Source organism: Hipposideros armiger, unplaced genomic scaffold (assembly GCF_001890085.2).
Source record: "Hipposideros armiger isolate ML-2016 unplaced genomic scaffold, ASM189008v1 scaffold_1246, whole genome shotgun sequence".
In the NCBI taxonomy this organism is placed as follows: domain Eukaryota; kingdom Metazoa; phylum Chordata; class Mammalia; order Chiroptera; family Hipposideridae; genus Hipposideros; species Hipposideros armiger.
Genome location: NW_017732596.1, coordinates 241000 through 261027, shown reverse-complemented (window position 1 = coordinate 261027; position 20028 = coordinate 241000). Strand labels below are relative to the sequence as shown.

General features: G+C 40.3%; 1 protein-coding gene across 1 annotated transcript in view; it reads left to right on the top strand.

The window, feature by feature from the left end:
- Nucleotides 1–6620: 6620 nt before the first annotated feature.
- LOC109376969 (piezo-type mechanosensitive ion channel component 2-like) overlaps nucleotides 6621–20028 on the top strand; it is a gene marked incomplete at its 3' end in the record, with an annotated part of 207011 nt that continues 193603 nt past the window's right edge. The window contains exons 1-2 of the mRNA XM_019633146.1: nucleotides 6621–6672; nucleotides 9248–9343. Coding sequence (XP_019488691.1) covers nucleotides 6621–6672; nucleotides 9248–9343 — 148 coding nt within the window. The remainder of the gene's footprint in view (nucleotides 6673–9247; nucleotides 9344–20028) is intronic.

Here is a 20028-nt window from a genome sequence, read left to right as displayed (position 1 = left end):
CATCCCCCCTTTACCCATAGCTGTCTCAAATTGCTTAGGGATGAGCATATGGGAGGCACTTGAGTGTCAGGAGATACAATGACATTGCAGCTGATTTTGATGTAGAATATTTCTTGTACTGGGTCATAGCCTCGTCAAGCCGAAGAATGGAGACACGGGCCAGAGAGGTCAGGTTTGTAGCAGAGGATAGTTTTATTAAAGCAAGAGAAAGGTTACAGCTCCTGAGCAGGAGGGGGTACCCAGAAATTGGGGTGCCCACTAGCTAGGGTAAAAGGCTTGAGTTTTATACTTTTCTTTCTGCCTGGGAGGGGGAATGCTGGAATGCTGGAATGCTGATGCCTGTCATTAAGGTGTTTATCAGGTTTGTTCTGTCACTCAGCTTTTGGAAGGCCTTTCCTAATGCCCTCCAAAATGGCTTTGTTGCTCTGGGGCATGATTGATGTCTCTGTTCCAGTGTGAGGGAGTTACCCTATAATTTTGAAAGGAATGGCTAGTTTAAGGAATGGCCAGTTTTTCTCTTATCTTTGCTCAGTCTACCAGGGAATTCCTGACTGCCTGATATTATATTAACTAACCTGCCTTAATTTCTCTTATTTCTGAAAATGAAAATGACATTTATTCTCCATGTGTAACACAGTCCAGTAAATCAGTCCCAATGTATTTCAGGTTGAATCACATAAACTTGCTAATATTTAACTATTTTTGGCATAAGAAGCCATCAAGTTCAATGGTTTAACCTAACCAATCGTTTAGAGACACTGATGTTAACATAGATGCAGGGTAACTTTCCAAATCTGACATCTTGATATGTCTATAAAAGCAAATTCATGAAACAGATTGTGGCGTTAACAAGGCTAATTAAGCAGAAGTCCAGTAAGGAACTTTGCTTTATTATTTGGGTCCTAAGCACTTCTCTTAGGTTTTTCAGAGGACCGATAATGAAAAAAGATGAAACTACAGTGAATTTGTAGTATAGTAGAATTTATATATATTAGGAAGATAAGTTAACCTTTGGGCAAATTACAGAAAAGTAGTGTTAACTAAAAAGACAGTGTTAATAAATACAGAGCTAATTGAAAAGCAAAAACGGGAACTAAGAAGTCAGTATAAAACTAAATGTGAGTGATAATCAGCTCTCTTACTTTAAAAATGTTTTTTTACTGAGGAAAATAAGTTTTAAATTCTTAAAGATTAATAGATTTTTATACATTAAGGTTAATTGCAATTAATTAAAAAGTCTACGGGCCGGCTGAGTGGCGCAATGGTTAAGAACTGGCTTGGGATGCCAGAGAGCCCCGGTTCGGATCCCACATATGAGGGCCAGTGACACTGCCCTCTACAGCTAAGATGCTGAACAGTGAGTGGCTCAACCTGGGGCTGGGCTGCCGTGAGTCACCGGCGATGGCGCAGGCTGCAGCCCCTGCTGCAGTGGGTTGCCATGGGCTACCGTGTGTAGCCAGCAGCCAGAGTGAGCGGCCAGCAGCCGCAGTGAGCGGCTGTCCAGAAACCGGCGACTGATCTGCCTCACCCGGAAGAGTGCAATGATGGTGCCAACTTGGGCCAGTGAAGCAACATCCTCCACAACTAGACTGAAGAACAAAAGGACAGCAACTTGTCTGTTCCCCTTCCCCCAATTCCCCAATAAAAATCTTTAAAAAAAAAAAAGTCTAAATGATGATCCACATTCTGCTAATAATAGACTACTAGGGAGGTATAGTGATCCACAGTTTTGTAAACTGTTGAATTACATAAAAGTGAAATAAGACTAAGTTAAAAAATACCTTCCTCACATGAGAATACATGTATAAATGAAGCATAATGAGTGATTTTAAATCAGTAAATGCCATGACACAAACCTAAGCAAACTAATGAGGACTTAACTTTCAATCTCCCAGTTTGCAAATACTAACTCTTCTGTTCAGTAGTAGATTAAAAAAGCTACTAAGCTGGGTGGGCGAATAAACAATTTTAATGTTTGACCTTTTCTCAGCATTTACTCACCCACCCTAATTTCATCACAATGGTAGGAGAGTAGGTTTTATTTTGGGTAAGCTTAGGAACTGTGGATTTAAATGCAGGGCTCTTCATACTCAATGAAATAGATCTGATTTCTAATATATATAATTTTTCAGATGGCTTAAGAAATCATCTATTAACATAAAAGCTTTATTTCCTCATTTGCAATCACAAGAGAAAATCTATGTCATTATTCTCTCAGATGGGAGGACAGTGAGCATGATCAAGCTTGAGTTTAAGGATTTGCATATTAAATACAACTTTCTGATTTGCATATCCCTGATGATTAGTGATGTTGAGTATCTTTTCATATGTTTGTTGGCTGTTTATCCTCTTTGGAGAAATGTCTTTTCATATTCTCTGCCCATTTTTGATTGGATTATTTATTTTTTTGTTATTGAGGTGTGTGAGTCTCTTATATGTTTGGATATCAACCCCTTATTGGATATATCAATTGTGAATATAGTCTCCCATTCAGTAGGTTGTCTTTTGTTTTGTTGAAGGTTTCCTTCTCTGTGCAGAAGCTTTTTAGTTTGATAATGTCCGTTTGTTTATTTTTGCCTTTTTTTTTTTTACACAATGAGATACCACCTCAAACCAGTCAGAATGGCTATTATAAGAAAGTCAACAAATAATATGTCTTGAAGAGGATGTGGAGAAGATGGAATTCTTATGCATGTTGGTGGGATTGCAAACTGGTGCAACCCCCTATGGAAAACAGGATGGAGATTCCTTTAAAAAACTAAAAATAGACATGCTATATTACCCAGAAATTCCACCTCTGGGTATTTACCCAAAGAAAATGAGAACACTGATTTGAAAAGGTATATGCACCCCTATGTTCACTGCAGCATTATTTACAATAGCCAAGACAGAAACAACCTAGGTGTCCATGGATAGATGAATGGATAAAGAAGATATGGTATATATAATATATGCAATGGAATTTTACGCAGCAATAAAAAAGAAGGAAATCTTGCCATTTGCGACAACATGGATGGATCTAAAGGACATTATGCTAAGTGAAATAAGTCAGACTGAGAAAGACAAATACCATACAGTTTCACTTATATGTGGAATCTAAAAACAAAACAAAACAAAGCGAATGAACAAACAAAACAAAACAAAAACAGACTCATAGAAACAGAGACCAAAGGGAAAGTTACCAGAAGGGAGGCAATGGGTGAAAAGGGGAAGGGGAATGCAGTGAACAATATTGTGATAAGTTTGCACAGGGACAGATAATTACTATAATTAATAGAGTGACTTCATTTTAAGGTATAGGAATAAAAATGTAGAATCACTGTACTGTACATCTGAAACTAATATAACCAAAATAATATTATATACCAACTGTCCTTAGATAAAAAATTTGTTAAAAATGTAACTTCTAATGGATAAACTTGTAAAATGGTGAATAAAACATTAAGAGTTTTAAAGAAAGATTCTTTAAAATTTATTTTATGCAAACTGTACAATGAATCAGGATGAGTTTAGAAAATTCAGTTAAACTTCTAATACTGTTAGTAATATTGATTTGATATATAGTAAATTAATTAAAAATAGAAAACAGAATCCTACCTATTTATAATAATTAAAAAGGCAACAGATTTTTAACTCACTTGATGAAAAAAATCGAACTGAAATTTTAGAGATCATTTGATTCAACTCACATTTTACAGATAATAACTTGGGGTGTTTGGAAAAAGTAGAAAACTCAGACCAAAGGCTTTTATCCTTTACGAATAAGATGGTTTCATCTGATTTTTCCTTAGATTGGCTTGAAATTTTTAGTGAACTGAGCAGTGGTTATAATTTTCTGCTAATACAATTTGAATCCAAGTTCTTGTAATTACTCTGTAAAAGTTTTGTTTTCCTTGAGACTTTACTCTAAAATCACATTCTTTTAACCAACTTCTTTACTGAAATTAATGTGCAGTATACTATTTCTGTTTCTTGAAGTGTGAGAAATTCATGACTGATGGATTCACTGTTGTACTGACAAACTTCCTAGAACAAAGTCAACTTTCATGCATCTCTGCATAAAAATGTAATGTGAAAATGTAGGGACTATCTCAAAATGTGAAAGCATAATATTTTCTCTCTTTTTTTTCAATTGATTTTAAATTATATAGTTTTATTTTTTATTTATTTATTTTTTAAAATTTATTTTTTTTTTATTGTTAGTTTCAGGTGACATAATAATTTCTTATTTGAACAGTATTTCTACTAGCCTTTTTTGTCACCAATATATGAACATTCTTAGGACTCTCATGAAGAACATAATGCAGATGCCACATGATAAGTATAAGTGGGTACACTTGTGTCTTGTGCTTCTGAATGGTAGTGGGAAAGGCTTTCTGGTATCATTTTTCTTGAAGAAATAATTTTTGTAACTTTCTGAAGGAAGCACAGGGACAAGACCTCCAGTGGATGTGAAGTTCAGAGATAAAAGAAAAGGGAGAAAAATGCTCTTGTCTTGACTGCAGCTGCTCTAAAGCATCACTATTTGAAGCATTTATATATTTAACCAGATATAAAACACATATCTGGTATATATGTGTATATAATGGGAGTATATAATGGGAGAAAGAGTGCTACACAAATAGACAATGAATCTGGTAACAGAACAGCCTTTTTCCTGCCTCTTATTTTTTGGATAGTTTTGCTTCCTTAAAGAAAAAAAAAAAACCTAATTGTTTTATTTAGTCTTCCTGATTCATTGTAAATACTTGGCAGCTGTTTGTATTGGTGGTGTTTTTTTTTTAAAAAAATAATCAGAATTTTGAGAGGACACTCTTTTAAAAGCAATTGATTGCTTCAGAGTACAAAAGGAAAACCATTAAAATCATAAGCAAACAAAAACTTTCTAGAATCAGTAAATTGACAGAACCATTTTGTCACTTGGTTTTGAAGTTGCTTATTGTGAATAAAGTGTATCTACTGCTCTGGAAACTGTTAAAATAAACAAAGCTCCCCGAGGCAATAAAGATCATTTAGAATGTACTTAGTTGAAATGGAGGTTCTAAATATTTAAGACACTGTCTCCCAAGCCATTAATAGTGAGATGTTGTTTGGCCTTGCTAAAGTATTCGAAGGAAGTAGGAGGTCACATTTTGCTAAAAATTCAGCTCTGAGAGCACTTACCTTTAATTACATAATTTAAAATTATTACCTTCAACTATTATGGAAGGGTAAATTAAAGTGTGCATAAACCTCTCCGTGATCATATTGTAGTAATAGGGAAATTATTACATGTATTGCAACACAAATCTTTTTTATAAATGTCATGTGGCCATCTTAGCAATTTTATATTTGCAAGAGATTTTTTCCCCTTTCTGTATTGATTAACTTTCAGTTGTCAAAGTCAAATCTACCGTTTTTCCTACTTGGAGAGTTTTTCCAAAATTGTGTGCCAACTTTTACCTTTAGAAAATGAAATTCATTACTAAGACAAGCCCAGTTGTTTACAATTCAAATGGAAGCATTGATATTTATAAAGCACTTCAATGATGACTTGTTATCTCATAGTTTGTAATTGTGAGCTCTCTAGGCCTGGCCAGGTCTTTCCTTTGGGAAATTACTGTCAACTGTTGTCATCATTTGGGAGAAATGTCCATGTAATTTTGGATGGTTAACCCAGGTAGGAATAGTGGAAACTACAGTGCATTTGTAGGTAAAGAAAATAATCTTTTTCTGTTGAACACCTTGGTCTGCATTTAAAAAAATTATATTGTCAACAGTAAAATTCTTGAGGCAGAGGACAGAGATCCCAGTGACTTGACTGTCCCTGAGAGATGTGGGGTATTTGGGAACGGTGTGTAGCCAGAATATGATAGCTCATTACCAAGAGTAATGAATATGCAAGAAACCTCTCCAGGTCCTGAACAAAGGAAATGGCAAGCTTGATAAAGGAACAGTTGCTTTTGCCTTTTTAGGCTTTTCTCACTCAGATGTGTCTTATCCACAAGTGCAAAGGCATACTTTGTTCTCGATGGGGGTAACTCACTTAGATATGCCATTCAAAGTCCCCAGAAGCTTGGGTAATTCCTAGGCAGCAACTTCACACATATAAAATAAGGCAGAGAATTCAGCAATTTGGTCATTGTCATCAAATGGGATAATTTCAGAAAAATATAAATGAAGTTGGATTTTTAGAAGTGGCTTAATTTATTTTCTAAGTTGGGTATTAGTCATCTATTGCTGCATACCAATTATCTAAACATTTTGCAGTTTAAAGCAACAGACACTGTCTGAGAGTCAGAAATGGCTCATACTCTCTCCCAGGGCACAGTCTTTTGAGGACCTGTTTCCAAGCTCACTCATGTGGCTGCTGCCTGGAGATGGCTGGCTACTGGCTAGAGACTTGTCTCCTGCCATGTGAGCTTCTCTACCTTGCAGCTGGCTTCCCACCATGAACAAGGGGAGAGGCTGAGGGAGCACCCGGGACAGAGCTACCAGCTGGTATCTCAATACTTTTACTGTCGCTGCTCACTGGAAGTGAGTCACTAATTCCAGCCCACATTCAGGACCAGGGGATCACTCACAGTGCTGCAACTAGGAGGAGACAATTACTGGGGGCTGTTTAGAGGCTGTCCGTCACCATGGATTGTTTTTGGCCTCTTCTTAAGCTTCTGGACTGTGCTGTAAATAACGGTAACTAAAGGTTGTGAGGTGAGAAACCAAGTGTAGGCTCCTTTCTCTCTCTTCCAAAGTTAATCATTGGAAATTCCCTGTGTATACACATTTCCACCACACATAATACAAAACCTTACAGAAAAAGGCTATAAAATGGAAGCAGCAAAATACATACAGAGAGTTTGTCATCCTGTGGAAGGAAGGCATTGGCTCACAGAGCCCTTGACAGTTAACTGGGGAGAAAGTAGACAGGTAGGGATGTAGAGCAGTGGTGAGGCTTCGAAGCTTCCTGGTGACAGGACAGACTCAGAAACTAGACCCCCAGGCTCAAACCTCAGCTGGCCACTTAGCTGTACTTCCTCCTTGTGTTTGCTTTTCCATGTGTAGTAAGAGAATAAAATAATACCTGTAAAGGGAGGATAGTAATAGTATGAGTTAATATGTGTGAAGTGCACAGACCAGTGCTTGACACACAGTAAACTCATTGATGTAAACCATTACTGATATAAATTAACAGCAGATAAGTGCATAAATGCTATTTCAAATGATGCAATCATACAAGTGAATTCTATTTTTCTCTTTACCCAGAAATACACCAAATTAGGTTATTTTGCTGCACAATATACACAAACATTTTTAAAAAAAAACACCCTAAGGCTAAAAACAAAGAAACATTCCAGTTAATTAAATGTGTATTTTGGGCAGTGTCAATTGTGATGTTTCTGTGCTACCGAGAATGCTGTGCTCCTTGATACCCTGACTTCCTTTTTAGATGCCCTCACGTCTTTTTCATTCCATTTCATTCATTTATTCACTGTTCATTCCTTTCATGAGTGTGAGCACCTCCTGGGCACTGGGTACTGGATATAACAGACATGGTCACAGACATATTAACAGATGCATGTGACACTGAATGTGAAGTGCTCTGGAATAGACACCAAAGAGGGAAATGTGCCTCTGTCTGGGGGAGGTCATGGACATGGGCAATATCCCATAAGAGAAAAAATGTGAGCTGAGGGGGAATATGCTTGATGGAGGAAGAATAAGAAGGTGTTTTAGTGGGAGGGAGGGAGGAAATGTAGATGGAAGATGCTGGCTGTTTAGGGCAGTAGCACAGAGTGCAGGATGTGCATTGGTGGAAATGAAGCCGCAAGCATAGGCAAGAGCCAGGTCTGCAACCTTGAACCAAGGGTAAGAACCATTACTTAACTGACACCTCAGAGTGAAAACTACCATCCTCTGGTCCCTTGCAAGACCCGCACAATCTGGCCCCATCCAGGATTCAGCTGCAAACTGGGCTCCCCACAGGATGTCTTGGGCAAGTCAGACAGGCCAGGCCTGCTTCCGCTCTAGGGCCTTGGCTTGAGCCACCAGCTTCACCTGGTGCGCTCTCCCATGAGGTGTCCTGGTTGCTCACCTATCTTACCTCTTGGCTCAAATCTCACCTTCACATTGAGGTCTACTTTCAGTGCTCCTAATGAATGCTGCAGCTGGCTTTCCCCACCCCAGGTACATTTGGTCCCCCTTTTCCTGCTGACTTCTTGTTTAGATAGTACTTATGTCCCAACATACATGTAATTGACCTTTTATTTGTTTATTGTTCATCATACATCTGCCCACCAAAATGTAAGCTCCCAGAGGCAGGAAGAGATCTTTGTTAGTCCCAGTACATAATATGTGCTTAATAAATATTTATTAACTGAATGAATAACCAAATGTCTTTGGATTGTTTTTAAGGAACTTCATCTCTGGATGAGAAATAAGAAGCAGAAAGGGAAAAAACTAGAAAGACAATTCAAACATGTGTTCTTGTTCTTTTATATTGTCTCATTCATGTATTTTCCTGTCAGCCCAATCAATAGTGTGAACATTTCTTCCTGCTTTAGATCTTTCATAAAGAGATTGGGAATGTCAATAATGGTATAAAAAGCTACAAATATGTGCATGACTACTTTGGGATGAAAAAGCACTTTTGTTGTTTTTTTCTTGCCCTACCACACCATCTCACACTTTCCCTTCTTTTGCCGCTTTCACTGCCAGCTTCTAGAGCAAGCCACCAGAAGCAGGGTGCCCTACGCTTGTGTGTGCAAGCTCTGATTGTCCAAATTCTGTCTTGATGTTAGCACTCCTTGATCTGGTCTTCCTGTCTGGGTCTGGGTACCCCATCTCTTAATCCCGATGTGCATCCCACACTGGACTGTCCTGTGATCCAAGAACCTCTGCACTCTGTGACCAGAAGCACCCAAGACCTTGACCCCCCTGGATACCCTTCTTGTTTTCTTGCTTCCTGATTATGACAGTGCTTCTCTTTTTTTGCCCACTTAATCTTTTACTTATTTATGGCCTGCCTTCATTCAAATATATTGGTGTTGCTTTATTGGTTAGATTTTAAGAGCAGGGACCATGCATTTTAATACTCCATTTCTCCTCATGCTCAACATAGTGTTGAATAAATGCTCAAGGTTTACTTCCTAACTGACATATCTACTTAGCTTGAGTCAGTGATACCTGAGGCCGGCGTTCTATAGCCACAGGTATTCTGTCAGCCTGCTTATTAACGCATTTTCCTTTTCTTCTCTCTTCCCACCCACAGCGTGTGCATTCCGGTACAATGGACTCTCCTTCATCTACCTCATCTACCTCTTGCTCATCCCTCTGTTCTCAGAACCAACAAGAGCAACGATGCAAGGTAAGAGACAGTTACTGTCCTGTGTCACAGTCTGTAGGCATTTACTGAGCTCCCTGGGTTTATTTTTACCTGATGGGACAGATGCTATCTGTGCAGCATACTGGTCCAGTGGGGACTGTTGACTAAACAATAATATCAACTAGGTATTATGTCACCAAAAAGGATTTATTTGGGAAAAAAAAAAAAGGAAAAAGGGCTACAACCCAGCACCAGCTTGTGCAGACACAGCAAACCACATGCACATTCTGGCTTGTGAGCTAAGATGGAGGGTAATTTAAGGCAGGGAGACAGGAAGTTAGAACCATAGAGTTTTATGAAAAGGAAGTTAGGATCATAGAATTCGACTAAGTGTTCTCATGAACTTCAGTGAGTCCAACTTCTCCCATAGACCTCCCAGCCTGATCCGTTTCCTTAAAGTACCAGTTCGTCTTTATCATTTCCCCCTTTTGATTGAGAGCTTTCTCTGAAAGCATTGCTGATCAACAGTCAGGTCTTCTGACTTCAGCCTTTTTGTCCCTCTGTGTCAGGAAGGATCTCTTCTTGGTGTCATCTCTCACATCAGAGGGAAAGTGCATGGATCAGGAACAGCTCATGTCCAGGGTTAACAGGCAACAGGTGCAGAGCTTAATAACAAGAAGAATTCAAAACAGAATTAGAACAACATAACAACCCAGTCTACATGATGAATTTAAACCAGGAGTTCAAACCTGTAGATAATGAAACAAAGACCATCATTATCTTAGATAGATCAAAATTCTTGATGACAGATTCAGCAACCAGAAAAGTTCCCCTCCTTTCACAATAGCTTAGGAAATGCTACTAACGACATGTTTCTTCCAAAGAAAAGAGAAAGATGAAATAAAAATCAATAGTGAGAATTAAGTTGTACAGGCCTGATTCAGTTGCTTTGGCCATTTTTTTCCTTCAGAGGTCACCTGCTTTAATTTTTAACAGCTTTAGTTTTAGGTCATTAGACTGGGTGCACTTCTAGTCAGGGTTTGGTGCATTCTTTAAGTGTGATGTGTGTATCCAAGAGTCTACTCCCTGGAGTTTAGCAGCACAGGGGTTAGTCAATATGTGATAAGGGCCCTTCCAAGGAGGCTGGAGGGAATTTTTTTGAGGTGTCTTTTCAAGTAAACAAAATCTCCAGGTTGTAGAATGTGGATTTTGAGATTTTCATTTCCCTGGAGTGCACTGTGAAATGATTGTTCTACCAAAGCATGATTATTTTCAATAGAAGCAATTAAGCCATTAAAATATTGAAGTATGTCTCCTTTTACCAACTGTGGACCAAAAGAAGCAGGAGTTTAATGCATGGGGCATCCTGTAATTATCTTGAAAGGTAAAAGCTTATGTGTCCCAAAATGGGTAGGTAGACCTGAGATTTGAAAGGACTAATGGCAATGCTTTTGGCCAAGGTATTTGAAGAGTATCTACAAATTTTGCCAGTTAAATCTTAATAATGTTATTAGTACGTTCAACTAAACCTGAAGATTGAGGATGATAAGCACAGTGAAAATGTTGTAGAGCTGGCCAAATAGCAGGGACTTGTTGTAGCACCTGACCAGTGAAATGGGGTCCTCTATCATTGTGGAATTTGACCCAAGTTCCCCAAGTAGGAATAATCTTCTCTAACAGGACTTTAGCTACTGTAGAGGCATTAACTTGTCTATAACAGAAAGCTTCAGTCCAGTGAGAAAACACATATCATGACTAAAACATATTTGTATCCATGAGATGAGGAAGCTGTATAAAATTTTTTGCCTAACCTCAAATGGTCCATTTAGCAACCTAAAATGTCCAGGGGTAGTATGAACAGACTTTCCTGGATTGTATTTTGGACAGGTGGGACACCTAAGGTAGGCATTTTTTGCAGCCTTGTTAATATCTCTCCACCAATATTGATTCATGAATGCGACCATTTTGTCAGTGCCAGTGATTTAACACATATGCAATAGTCAGCAGTGGAAATTTTTTTAGAGTTTCTGATAGGACTGGGTTGTTATTTGGTCCCAATCAGAAAATTCTTATTATTATTATCAAAGCAGCAATTGTTGTATTTCCAATCTTAGTTTTCTTCTAAAGCCAATCATTGTGTGTCTCTGGTCAGTTTTTCTTAGTTATCAACTGGGGAAATATCTCTGTGGACCAAGCCTGGGGTTTGACTGCTGCTGATGCCTTTAAAGGCAGCATTCTTAGTAGAAATATCAGCCAGGTGATTTCCTTTAGCTTTCAGAGAATCAAGTTTAGAATGTCCTGGAATCCTAATAATATTAATAGCTAAAGCATTAGATAAAAGTGTAATATCCAATAATTCCTGAACATACGGACCATTTTTAATTTTATCTCTATTGGAGGTAAGGAAACCATGTGGTTTCCGTAACATTCTAAAGTTATGCACTACTCCAAAGACATATCTATTGTCAGTGTAAATATTAACAGTTTTACCCTTTGCTAAAATGCAATCTCTAGTGAGGTCATACAATTCAGCCTGTTGTGCTGAAGTAGCCAAAGGCAAAAATGCTGCCTTGACAACTTCAAAAGGGGATAAAATAGCATAACCAGCACAGAGCTTACCGTTTTTGTTTTTTAAACATGAGCCATGTGTAAACCATGAGAAATTAGCTTTATCTAGAGGAGTCTCCTACAAATCGTCACGAAGACTCAGAAAGTGATCCATCAGTGTCCAGCAGTCATGAGGGGCTTCATCAGTTTCAGAAGGGAGAAGAGTAGCTGGGTTAAGGTTATTACAACTTGAAAGAGTTATATGGGAAGCAGTTAACAAAACTATTTCATAGGAAGTAAGGCAACTAACTGAAAGATGCTGGGTGTGATGAGAATTCAGGAGAGCTTCTACTGTTTGAGGTACAAAGATGGTTAGAGGGGATCCCACAATAATTTCTTCTGTAGCCTTAACCAGGAGGGCAGCAGCAGCAATAGCTGTGAGTCACCTGGGTAGCCCGGAGCCACAGGGTCCAGTTGCTGACTATAGTATCCTAGGGATGTATGTTGATCCTCATGTTTTTCAATGAGTACCCTAAGGGCATTTCCTTCCTTTTCATGCACAAAAAGGAAAAAAGGGAATCTGATAGGATGCCCAAGAGGTGGGTTTATTAAACTCTCCTTTAAGGCTTTAAAGGCTATGTCATCCTGTTCGTCCCATGAAATTGGGCCAGGAATCTCATTTTTTAGTAAGATACAAAGGTTTGCAATAGAGAGAGATTTGCTATCCAATTTGGACAATAGCTGACTATCCCAAGAAAACCTTGCAATTGGTACTTAGTTTTGGGCCTTGGGAAACTTAGGACACCATAAAGCCTATCTGGATACAGGTGTAGTCCTTGCTCTGACATCAGATGTCCCAAATATTGAAAATGAGTTTAGACAAATTGTAATTTTTTTTAGAGTCCTATGTCCCTTTAAGGCCAAAAGTTCCAACAGATGGATACTATCTTCCTGGGAGAAAACTTGAGAAGAGCAAAGAAGTAAATCATCCACATATTGCAACAAGGTGGAACTTTTAGGGAAAATTATATTGTCTAAATCAGTCTTTAAAATTTGTGAAAATAACAAGGACTTTCAGTAAAACCCTGAGGCATTACTGTCCAGGTAAATTGCTTTCCTTCCCAAGTGAAGGTAAAAAGGTATTGGCTAGCTGCAATAACTGGGATACTAAAGGATGCACTACATAAATCAGTTACTGTAAGGAATTTACTTCCAATTGGAATAGATGGTAGCAGTGTATGAGGGTCTGGAACAATGGGGTGCTGAGGAATAACAATGTGGTTTATTGCTCAGAGGTCCTGGACAAACCTCCACCCTCATCCCTTTGGCTTTATCATAGGTGAAATAGGAGTGTTACAAGGACTAGTGCAAGGAATAATAAGGCCCTGAGTTATGTAATCTTCTATTATGGGCTTCATAGCTTGAAGGGCCTATTTACTTAAAGGATATTAATTAATTTTTGACAGAGGTTTTGAAGGATCAATTTGAATCTTAATAGATTCTTAACTGTGGATTCTGCCAGTATCAATTGAATATTTTACCCATAAAGAAGATGGTTGATATGTGGCATATAAAACTGAAACCAACAAAGGAACAAGACAAACAAATGAAGAAACAAAAACTCATAGACACAGACAATAGTTTAGTGGTTACCAGAGGGTAAGGGGGGAGAGGGGTGGTAGATGAGGATAAAAGGGATCAAATATATGGCGATAAAAGGAGAACTGACTCTGGGTGGTGAACTTACAGTGTGATATATAGATGATGTATTACCCAATTGTACACTTGAAACCTATGTAACTTTACTAACCATTGTCACCCCAATCAACTTTAATTAAAAAAATAGGCAGTTGGTCCAATAGGGATAATTCACCAGTGCTCTCAGATTCAGTTACTGTACCATAAAAAATAGCACAAATAAAAGATGGTGAAAAGTCTTGTAATCCACCTGATTGGTCATTCTGACAGTTATTCTGACAGTTACCATCAAACTTGAACAGTATTTTTCCCTGTCAAGAAAGGATATTCCAGCATGAGACTTCTCTAAGAATGGGTAGGGGCAGAAGAACTAAGAAAAAGACAATGTGTATCTCTTAAGGGGCTTAAGCAAAAAGGAATAGGTTCAGAGATGTGAACCTGTTGAGGTGTTTTTGAAATCCCCGCTATTTGAAGTGTTTTATTACTCCAAAGCAGGGGCTGTACTATGACAGTATGGTTGAGCACTGAGAGTGTATGTAGCACCAGTGACAATAAGAATAGAAATAATTTCCTTACTAATTTGAAGAGAAGTTTCTCCTAGCTGATTAAGAGGAAGGATTGGAAAAAGCTCCTGTAAGTAGAAAGACCTTGAAAAGGCTGTTAGAAGGTTGAGAGCATCTGAAAATCCCTTTTCCAGTGTCCTGGCTCTTTACAGTAGTGGCAAAAATTTAGAGTCCTTCAGTTTCACATAGGGCCTCTCATTTGCCAAGGCTGAGAATTAAACATTTTGGCAAGCTTACTTTTAGGTGGCTCATCTAGAGTATGGACAAGATGATTGGCCAAACTAACCAAATCTTGGGAGGCCATAGTCTCCCATTCCATCCTGGTTCTCTTAGCTAGGAAGGAAATATTTCTGTTCAGCCTATTGACAACAAAGAATTAAAAGTTACCCACGTGGAGTGAACATCTGAAGGAAGACAAGAATTTTCCTTCAAAATGACCTGAAGTCTATTACGATGATCATGAACAGATTTGTCAGACTTTTGTGAACAAGTTTGAATTTTGCTCCAATCAATAGGCTTTGGGAAAGACTTAAGTATTGCACGTTGTAATTTTTTTTTAAAAGATTTTCTTGGGGAATTGGCGGGGTGGCGGGGACAGCGTTGGGGAATTGGGGAAGGTCAACAGACAAGTTGCTGTCTTTTTGTTCTTCAGTCTAGTTGTGGAGGACGTTGCTTCACTGGCCCAAGTTGGCACCATCATTGCGCTCTTCCCAGGTGAGGCAGATCGGTCGCCGGCCACTGGACGGCCACTCACGGTGGCTCATGGAAGCTCTCAATAGCTGCTGGCTGCTCACGCTGGCTGCAGGCCACTCACAGCGGCCCAGCTCCAGGTTGAGCTGTTGTTCACCATCTTAGCTGTAGAGGGCAGTGTCACTGGCCCTCATATGTGGGATCCAAACCGGGGCCCTCTGGCGTCCCAAGCCAGCTCTTAACCAACGCGCCACTCAGCCAGCCCACGATGTAATTTTTGAGCAAGTTTCCTAGCTTCCTCCCCAAAATTGGAGGTTTGCTTTTCTAAGTCTCTTTCAGGATGTTCCCATCGGGCACTTCTCATCCAGTGTTGAGCCTGGCCTTCACCAACTAACATATGTATTAACTGATACAAATCAGAAAACCCAGGCTGATAGGCCTGAATCATAATATCAGATTCCTGGCCTTCCTATCAAGTCAGTGGTAATAGCTGCATGAGCAATAACACAGCCCAGCCATGGGCCGAACTTTGACCAGCGTGCTCCTCCAAAGAGGCTTTTGTTAGTTTCCAAACTCTCTTATGTTACTGAGGGGTCCTCTCTTATGGAAAGAGCCCTCATCAGTAACTGCCTTTAAGAATGTATGTAGGGAAACAACCAAGATGGCACAGTGGGTAAACGCTGTGTTTACCTGCTCTCACAACCACAGCAAAATTCCAACTAATCTACAAAACAACCATTACCGAGAATTGCATAAAATCAAACTGAACTGAAGCCTTTCAACTAAGGACTGCAGAAGAAGCCACCTCCAGACTGGTAGGAAGGTCAGAGACATGGCACAGGCTGGTCCCACACCCATGTGTGACCATTAAAGATCAGTATGGCTATTTTGGCTGTGGGGGTCTCCCATCCCCTAAAGGAGCAAGAGATGCTAGCCCTACTCCAGCCCAGGGATCCAGTGCGGGGAGAGAAGTCCCCATAATTTTTGGTTGTGAAAACCAGCAGAGATTGTGACTGAGTTAGACTATGTGGCTGCACTCCCAGGTACTCTTCTTAAAGGGACTGCACATGGACTTACCCACCAGTGGAATCAGAATCACTCACTCTGAGCTCCAGCACTGGGGCAGCAGCTGGAAAGGCAGCAGGTACATATGATGGGGAGATGAGTTGTCTGGCTTGGAATGGGAGCTGGAGACGTGGCTATGTCCTGGTCAGAGGAGCTGGCAGAGACCATTGTTTCTTTGTTGAGCCCTCCTCTTTCCCAGTGTGTGAACACAGGCAGCCACCATTTCTGAGTCTCCACTGTTAATTCACCATGCAAAGATTTGAGACCTGGCCCTGCCCAACTTTCGGGCACACCCAGGCCACTTTCAGTGGCTGTTTTATGCAGATGGCTTGCCTTGGCTCAAGCTGCACATTCCTAGGGTCCCTCAAAGGTTTGTGGAACCCAGAGAAGCAGCACCTGGCTTGAGCATGTCCTGTACCTCTGGCTGAGCAGCCCTACGCTGGCATTAATGGCAGCTGGCCCTGGTTTGTGGCTTGGCCTCTCAAGGCACTTCCAAGCACAGCACGGGCAGCAGACATCTGTGGATTTCTTTCTGGCCCCCTCTAGGTGGCCGCAAGTGGGGCACAGGTTGTGGCTGAAGTAGACCTACAGTGGATCCCCTCCAAGGTGGTCCTGGGGCTGAAGCCTCCAGTGGCCAGCTTCAAAATGAGCTGGAGTATCACCCAGCCATCTCCAAGTACAACATACCCAAGGGGCAGATTGGGCAAGTACCAGAGTCCTGCTGAGGCAGATCCTTTTCTGTATGATCAGCCCCTACACAACAACTCTTCCAAAGTAGTCAAGGCCAGTTCTCACAACCAGTGAGCACAAGGGTCAGTCCCTCACATTGATGTGCAATTATCAACCAAGGCTCAACTACAAGAGGAGGGCACACACATCCCACATAAGGGACATACCTGGAGCACATGGCTCAGGTGATCAGAAAGACTGTGCCATTGAACCCCACAGCACACCTAACTATATAAGGCCACTCTACTAAGAACGGAAGACAGCAGCCCTACCTAATACATAAAAACAAACAGAGAGGCAGCCAAAATGGGGAGACAATGAAACATGCCCCAAATGAAAGAACAGAACAAAGCTCCAGAAAAAGAACTAAGCGAAATGGAGATAAGCAATCTATCAGATACAGAACTCTGAACACTGGTTATAAGAATGATCAATGATCTCCCGGAGAACTTCAACAGAGAGACAGAAAGCATAAAAATGGAGATGGAAACCATAAAAAAGAACCAGTCAGAAATAAAGGATACAATAATGGAAACAAAGAACATATTACAGGCAACCAACAGTAGATTAGATGAAGCAGAGGATCCAACCAGCGATGTAGAAGGTAAGGTAGCAGAAAACACCCAACCAGAAGAGCAAAAAGAAAAAAGAATAAAAAAATTGAGGATGGTTTAAGGGGCTTCTGGACAACATCAAGCATACCAACATTCACATTATAGGGGTACCAGAAGGAGAAGAGAGAGAGCAAGAAATTGAAAACTTATTTGAAGAAATAATGACAGAAAGCTTCCCTAACCTGGTGAAGCAAATGGACATATAAGCCCAGGAAGCACAAAGAGTCCCAAACAAGATAAACCCAAAGAGGTGAACACCAAGACACACCATAATTAAGATGCTAAAGGTTAAATACAAAGAGAGAGTCTTAAAAGTAGCAAGAGAAGAGCAGTTAGTTACCTACAAGGGGGCCCCTAAGACTGTCAGCTGATTTCTCAACAGAAACTTTGCAGGCAAGAAGGGAATAGCAGGAAATATTCCAAGTGATGAAAAGCAACGACATACAACCAAGATTGCTCTACCCAGCAAGGCTGTCATTTAGAATTGAAGGACAGATAAGGAGCTTCCAAGACAAGAAAATGCTAAAGGAGTTTATCACCACCAAACCAGTATTACATGGAATCTTAGAGGGACTTCTTTAAGATGGGAGAGGGGATAAGGATGGTTGAAAGGGGAAGGAATTAAGAAGAACAAAGTGATTGTTATACAGTAGTCATGGAGATGTAGGATATAGTATAAGGAATATCATCAACAATATTGTAATAACTAGGTATGGTGCCAGATAGGTACTAGATTTATTGGGGTGATAGATGGAAATGGGGTTGAAGGGCAGGGTACAAAAGGTGAAGGCACTAAGAAACATAAATTGATAGTACAGTATGGGGAATATAATCAACAATTTGGTAAAGATCATGTAAGGTGCCAGTTGGGCATGGACTTATCAGGGGGATCATGTCAGGCTGTGTAGATGCCTGACCAATGCATTACACACTTGAAGCTGAAGTAGAATAATATTGAATATTAACTATAACTAAATATATAGGTGTATATATAGTCACGGGATATGGAGTACAGCGTAAGAAAGATAGTTGATGGTACTGTTACAGCTATATAAGATGTCAGAGTGGTAGTAGCTTGGGGGGTGGGTTATCACTTTATGAGGGGTTTAAATGTCTAACTATCATGTTGCTTTGTACACCTGACACTAATTAAAACATAATAATAATATCAAATTCCTTAGCAAACTTGTGAGGAGCCTCAGTTACGTTAGGGAATTCCTTTACAATGGCTTGTAACTCAGCTTTAGTCTAGGGGACATAGGAAACTTGGGGTCTGTTAGGATCCCCAGAGGGTTTAATCTTAAATGGGAAAGTGCTGATCAGCTCAGAAAAAGTAGGAGAGGATTCAAGGGAAAATGGCTTGGGGGCATAGCTAAAGATAAAGAAGGCAGTTTTGCTGGCTGGCCGAGTGGCATGTTGGTCAAGAGCTGGCTTGGGACGCCAGCTCTGAGCAGCAGGGCCCCGGTTCGGATCCCACGTTGAGGGCCAGTGACACTGCGCCCTCTACAGCTAAGATGGTGAACAACAGCTCGGCCTGGAGCTGGGCTGCCATGAGTCGCCGGTGACGGCTTAGGCTGCAGCCCCTGTTGCAGTGGACTGCCATAAGCTACTGTGTATGGCTGGCAGCCAGCGTGAGTGGCCGGCAGCTGGTGTGAGCTGCCAAGATCCACCATCAGCGGCTGTCCAGAGGCCGGGGACTGATCTGCCTCACCCGGGAAGAGCGCAATGATAATACCAACATGGACCAGTGAAGCAATGTCCTCCACAATTAGACTGAAGAACAAAAGGACAGCAACTTGTCTGTTCCCCTTCCTCAGATTCCCCAGCGCTGTTCTCCTCCCCCAATTCCCCAATAAAATCTTTAAAAAAAAAATGCAGTTGTGGGAGGCAAGATGGCATCAAAGATGGGGCTTGAAGTAAAGGAGTTGGAGAAGAAGCCTGAGACAAAGTATCCACAGAATACGGTGGACTGGAAGACGGAGCCTGAGACATTGGAGTAATGGGGGAAGGGCAAGACAGATTTGCAGAGGGAGAACATGTGGCTTCAGATGCCATTTTCTCTGTTTTTGAATTTTTAGCAGCCTCTGTTAGCTTTAAGACTTTATTTCACAAAAAGGCAACTTCATGATCTTATTTGGAAACCTCAGTATAACATTCAAAGTAGGCATTCCACTCAGTTTAATCACTTCTAGTGCTAATATCCAATTTGGTTTTAAGACAATTAAGTTTGGTGATCTCAAAAGTTCCCTAGAGTGACCAATGGTTTATTTATTTATTTTTAGTTAGGTCTGTCCACTTAGTTAAAAATCTGCATGAAAATTCCCCATGGCTTTTAACCATGTACTCAGCTTATGTCCCTACCAGTGGAGGAGGGACAATCTTAAAAATTTTAGATAGCTGAGGTTTGTTTTTTTTTGTTTTTGTTTTTTTTTTGAGAGCCCAAGACAGTTTACACCTTGAGCAACCTGCAGGTCAGATGCCAGCCAACCTCACTCTAGTATAGTCTGATCATAGAAGCCCAGGCCAAAGGCTAAAAACCAGTTCTAGAAAAGTAACCAACCCTTGGAATTTCCAGTTATAAGCTGAGCTGGGTGACACAGTCTAATACTGGGCCAAACTGATTAATTTTAGTAGACATAACCTCTGCCTCCAAAAGGATCTTTAGGCAAAAGCCAGTTTTGTCTCAAAGGACAACTTGTTTCTGAAGAAATCAGGCTGATGTGCCAAACTGAGTACTCAGACAATAGACAAACAAAAAAGCAAGGCCTCTCTCTCTCTCTCTCTCTCTCTCTCTCTCTCTCTCTCTCTCTCTCTCTCTCTC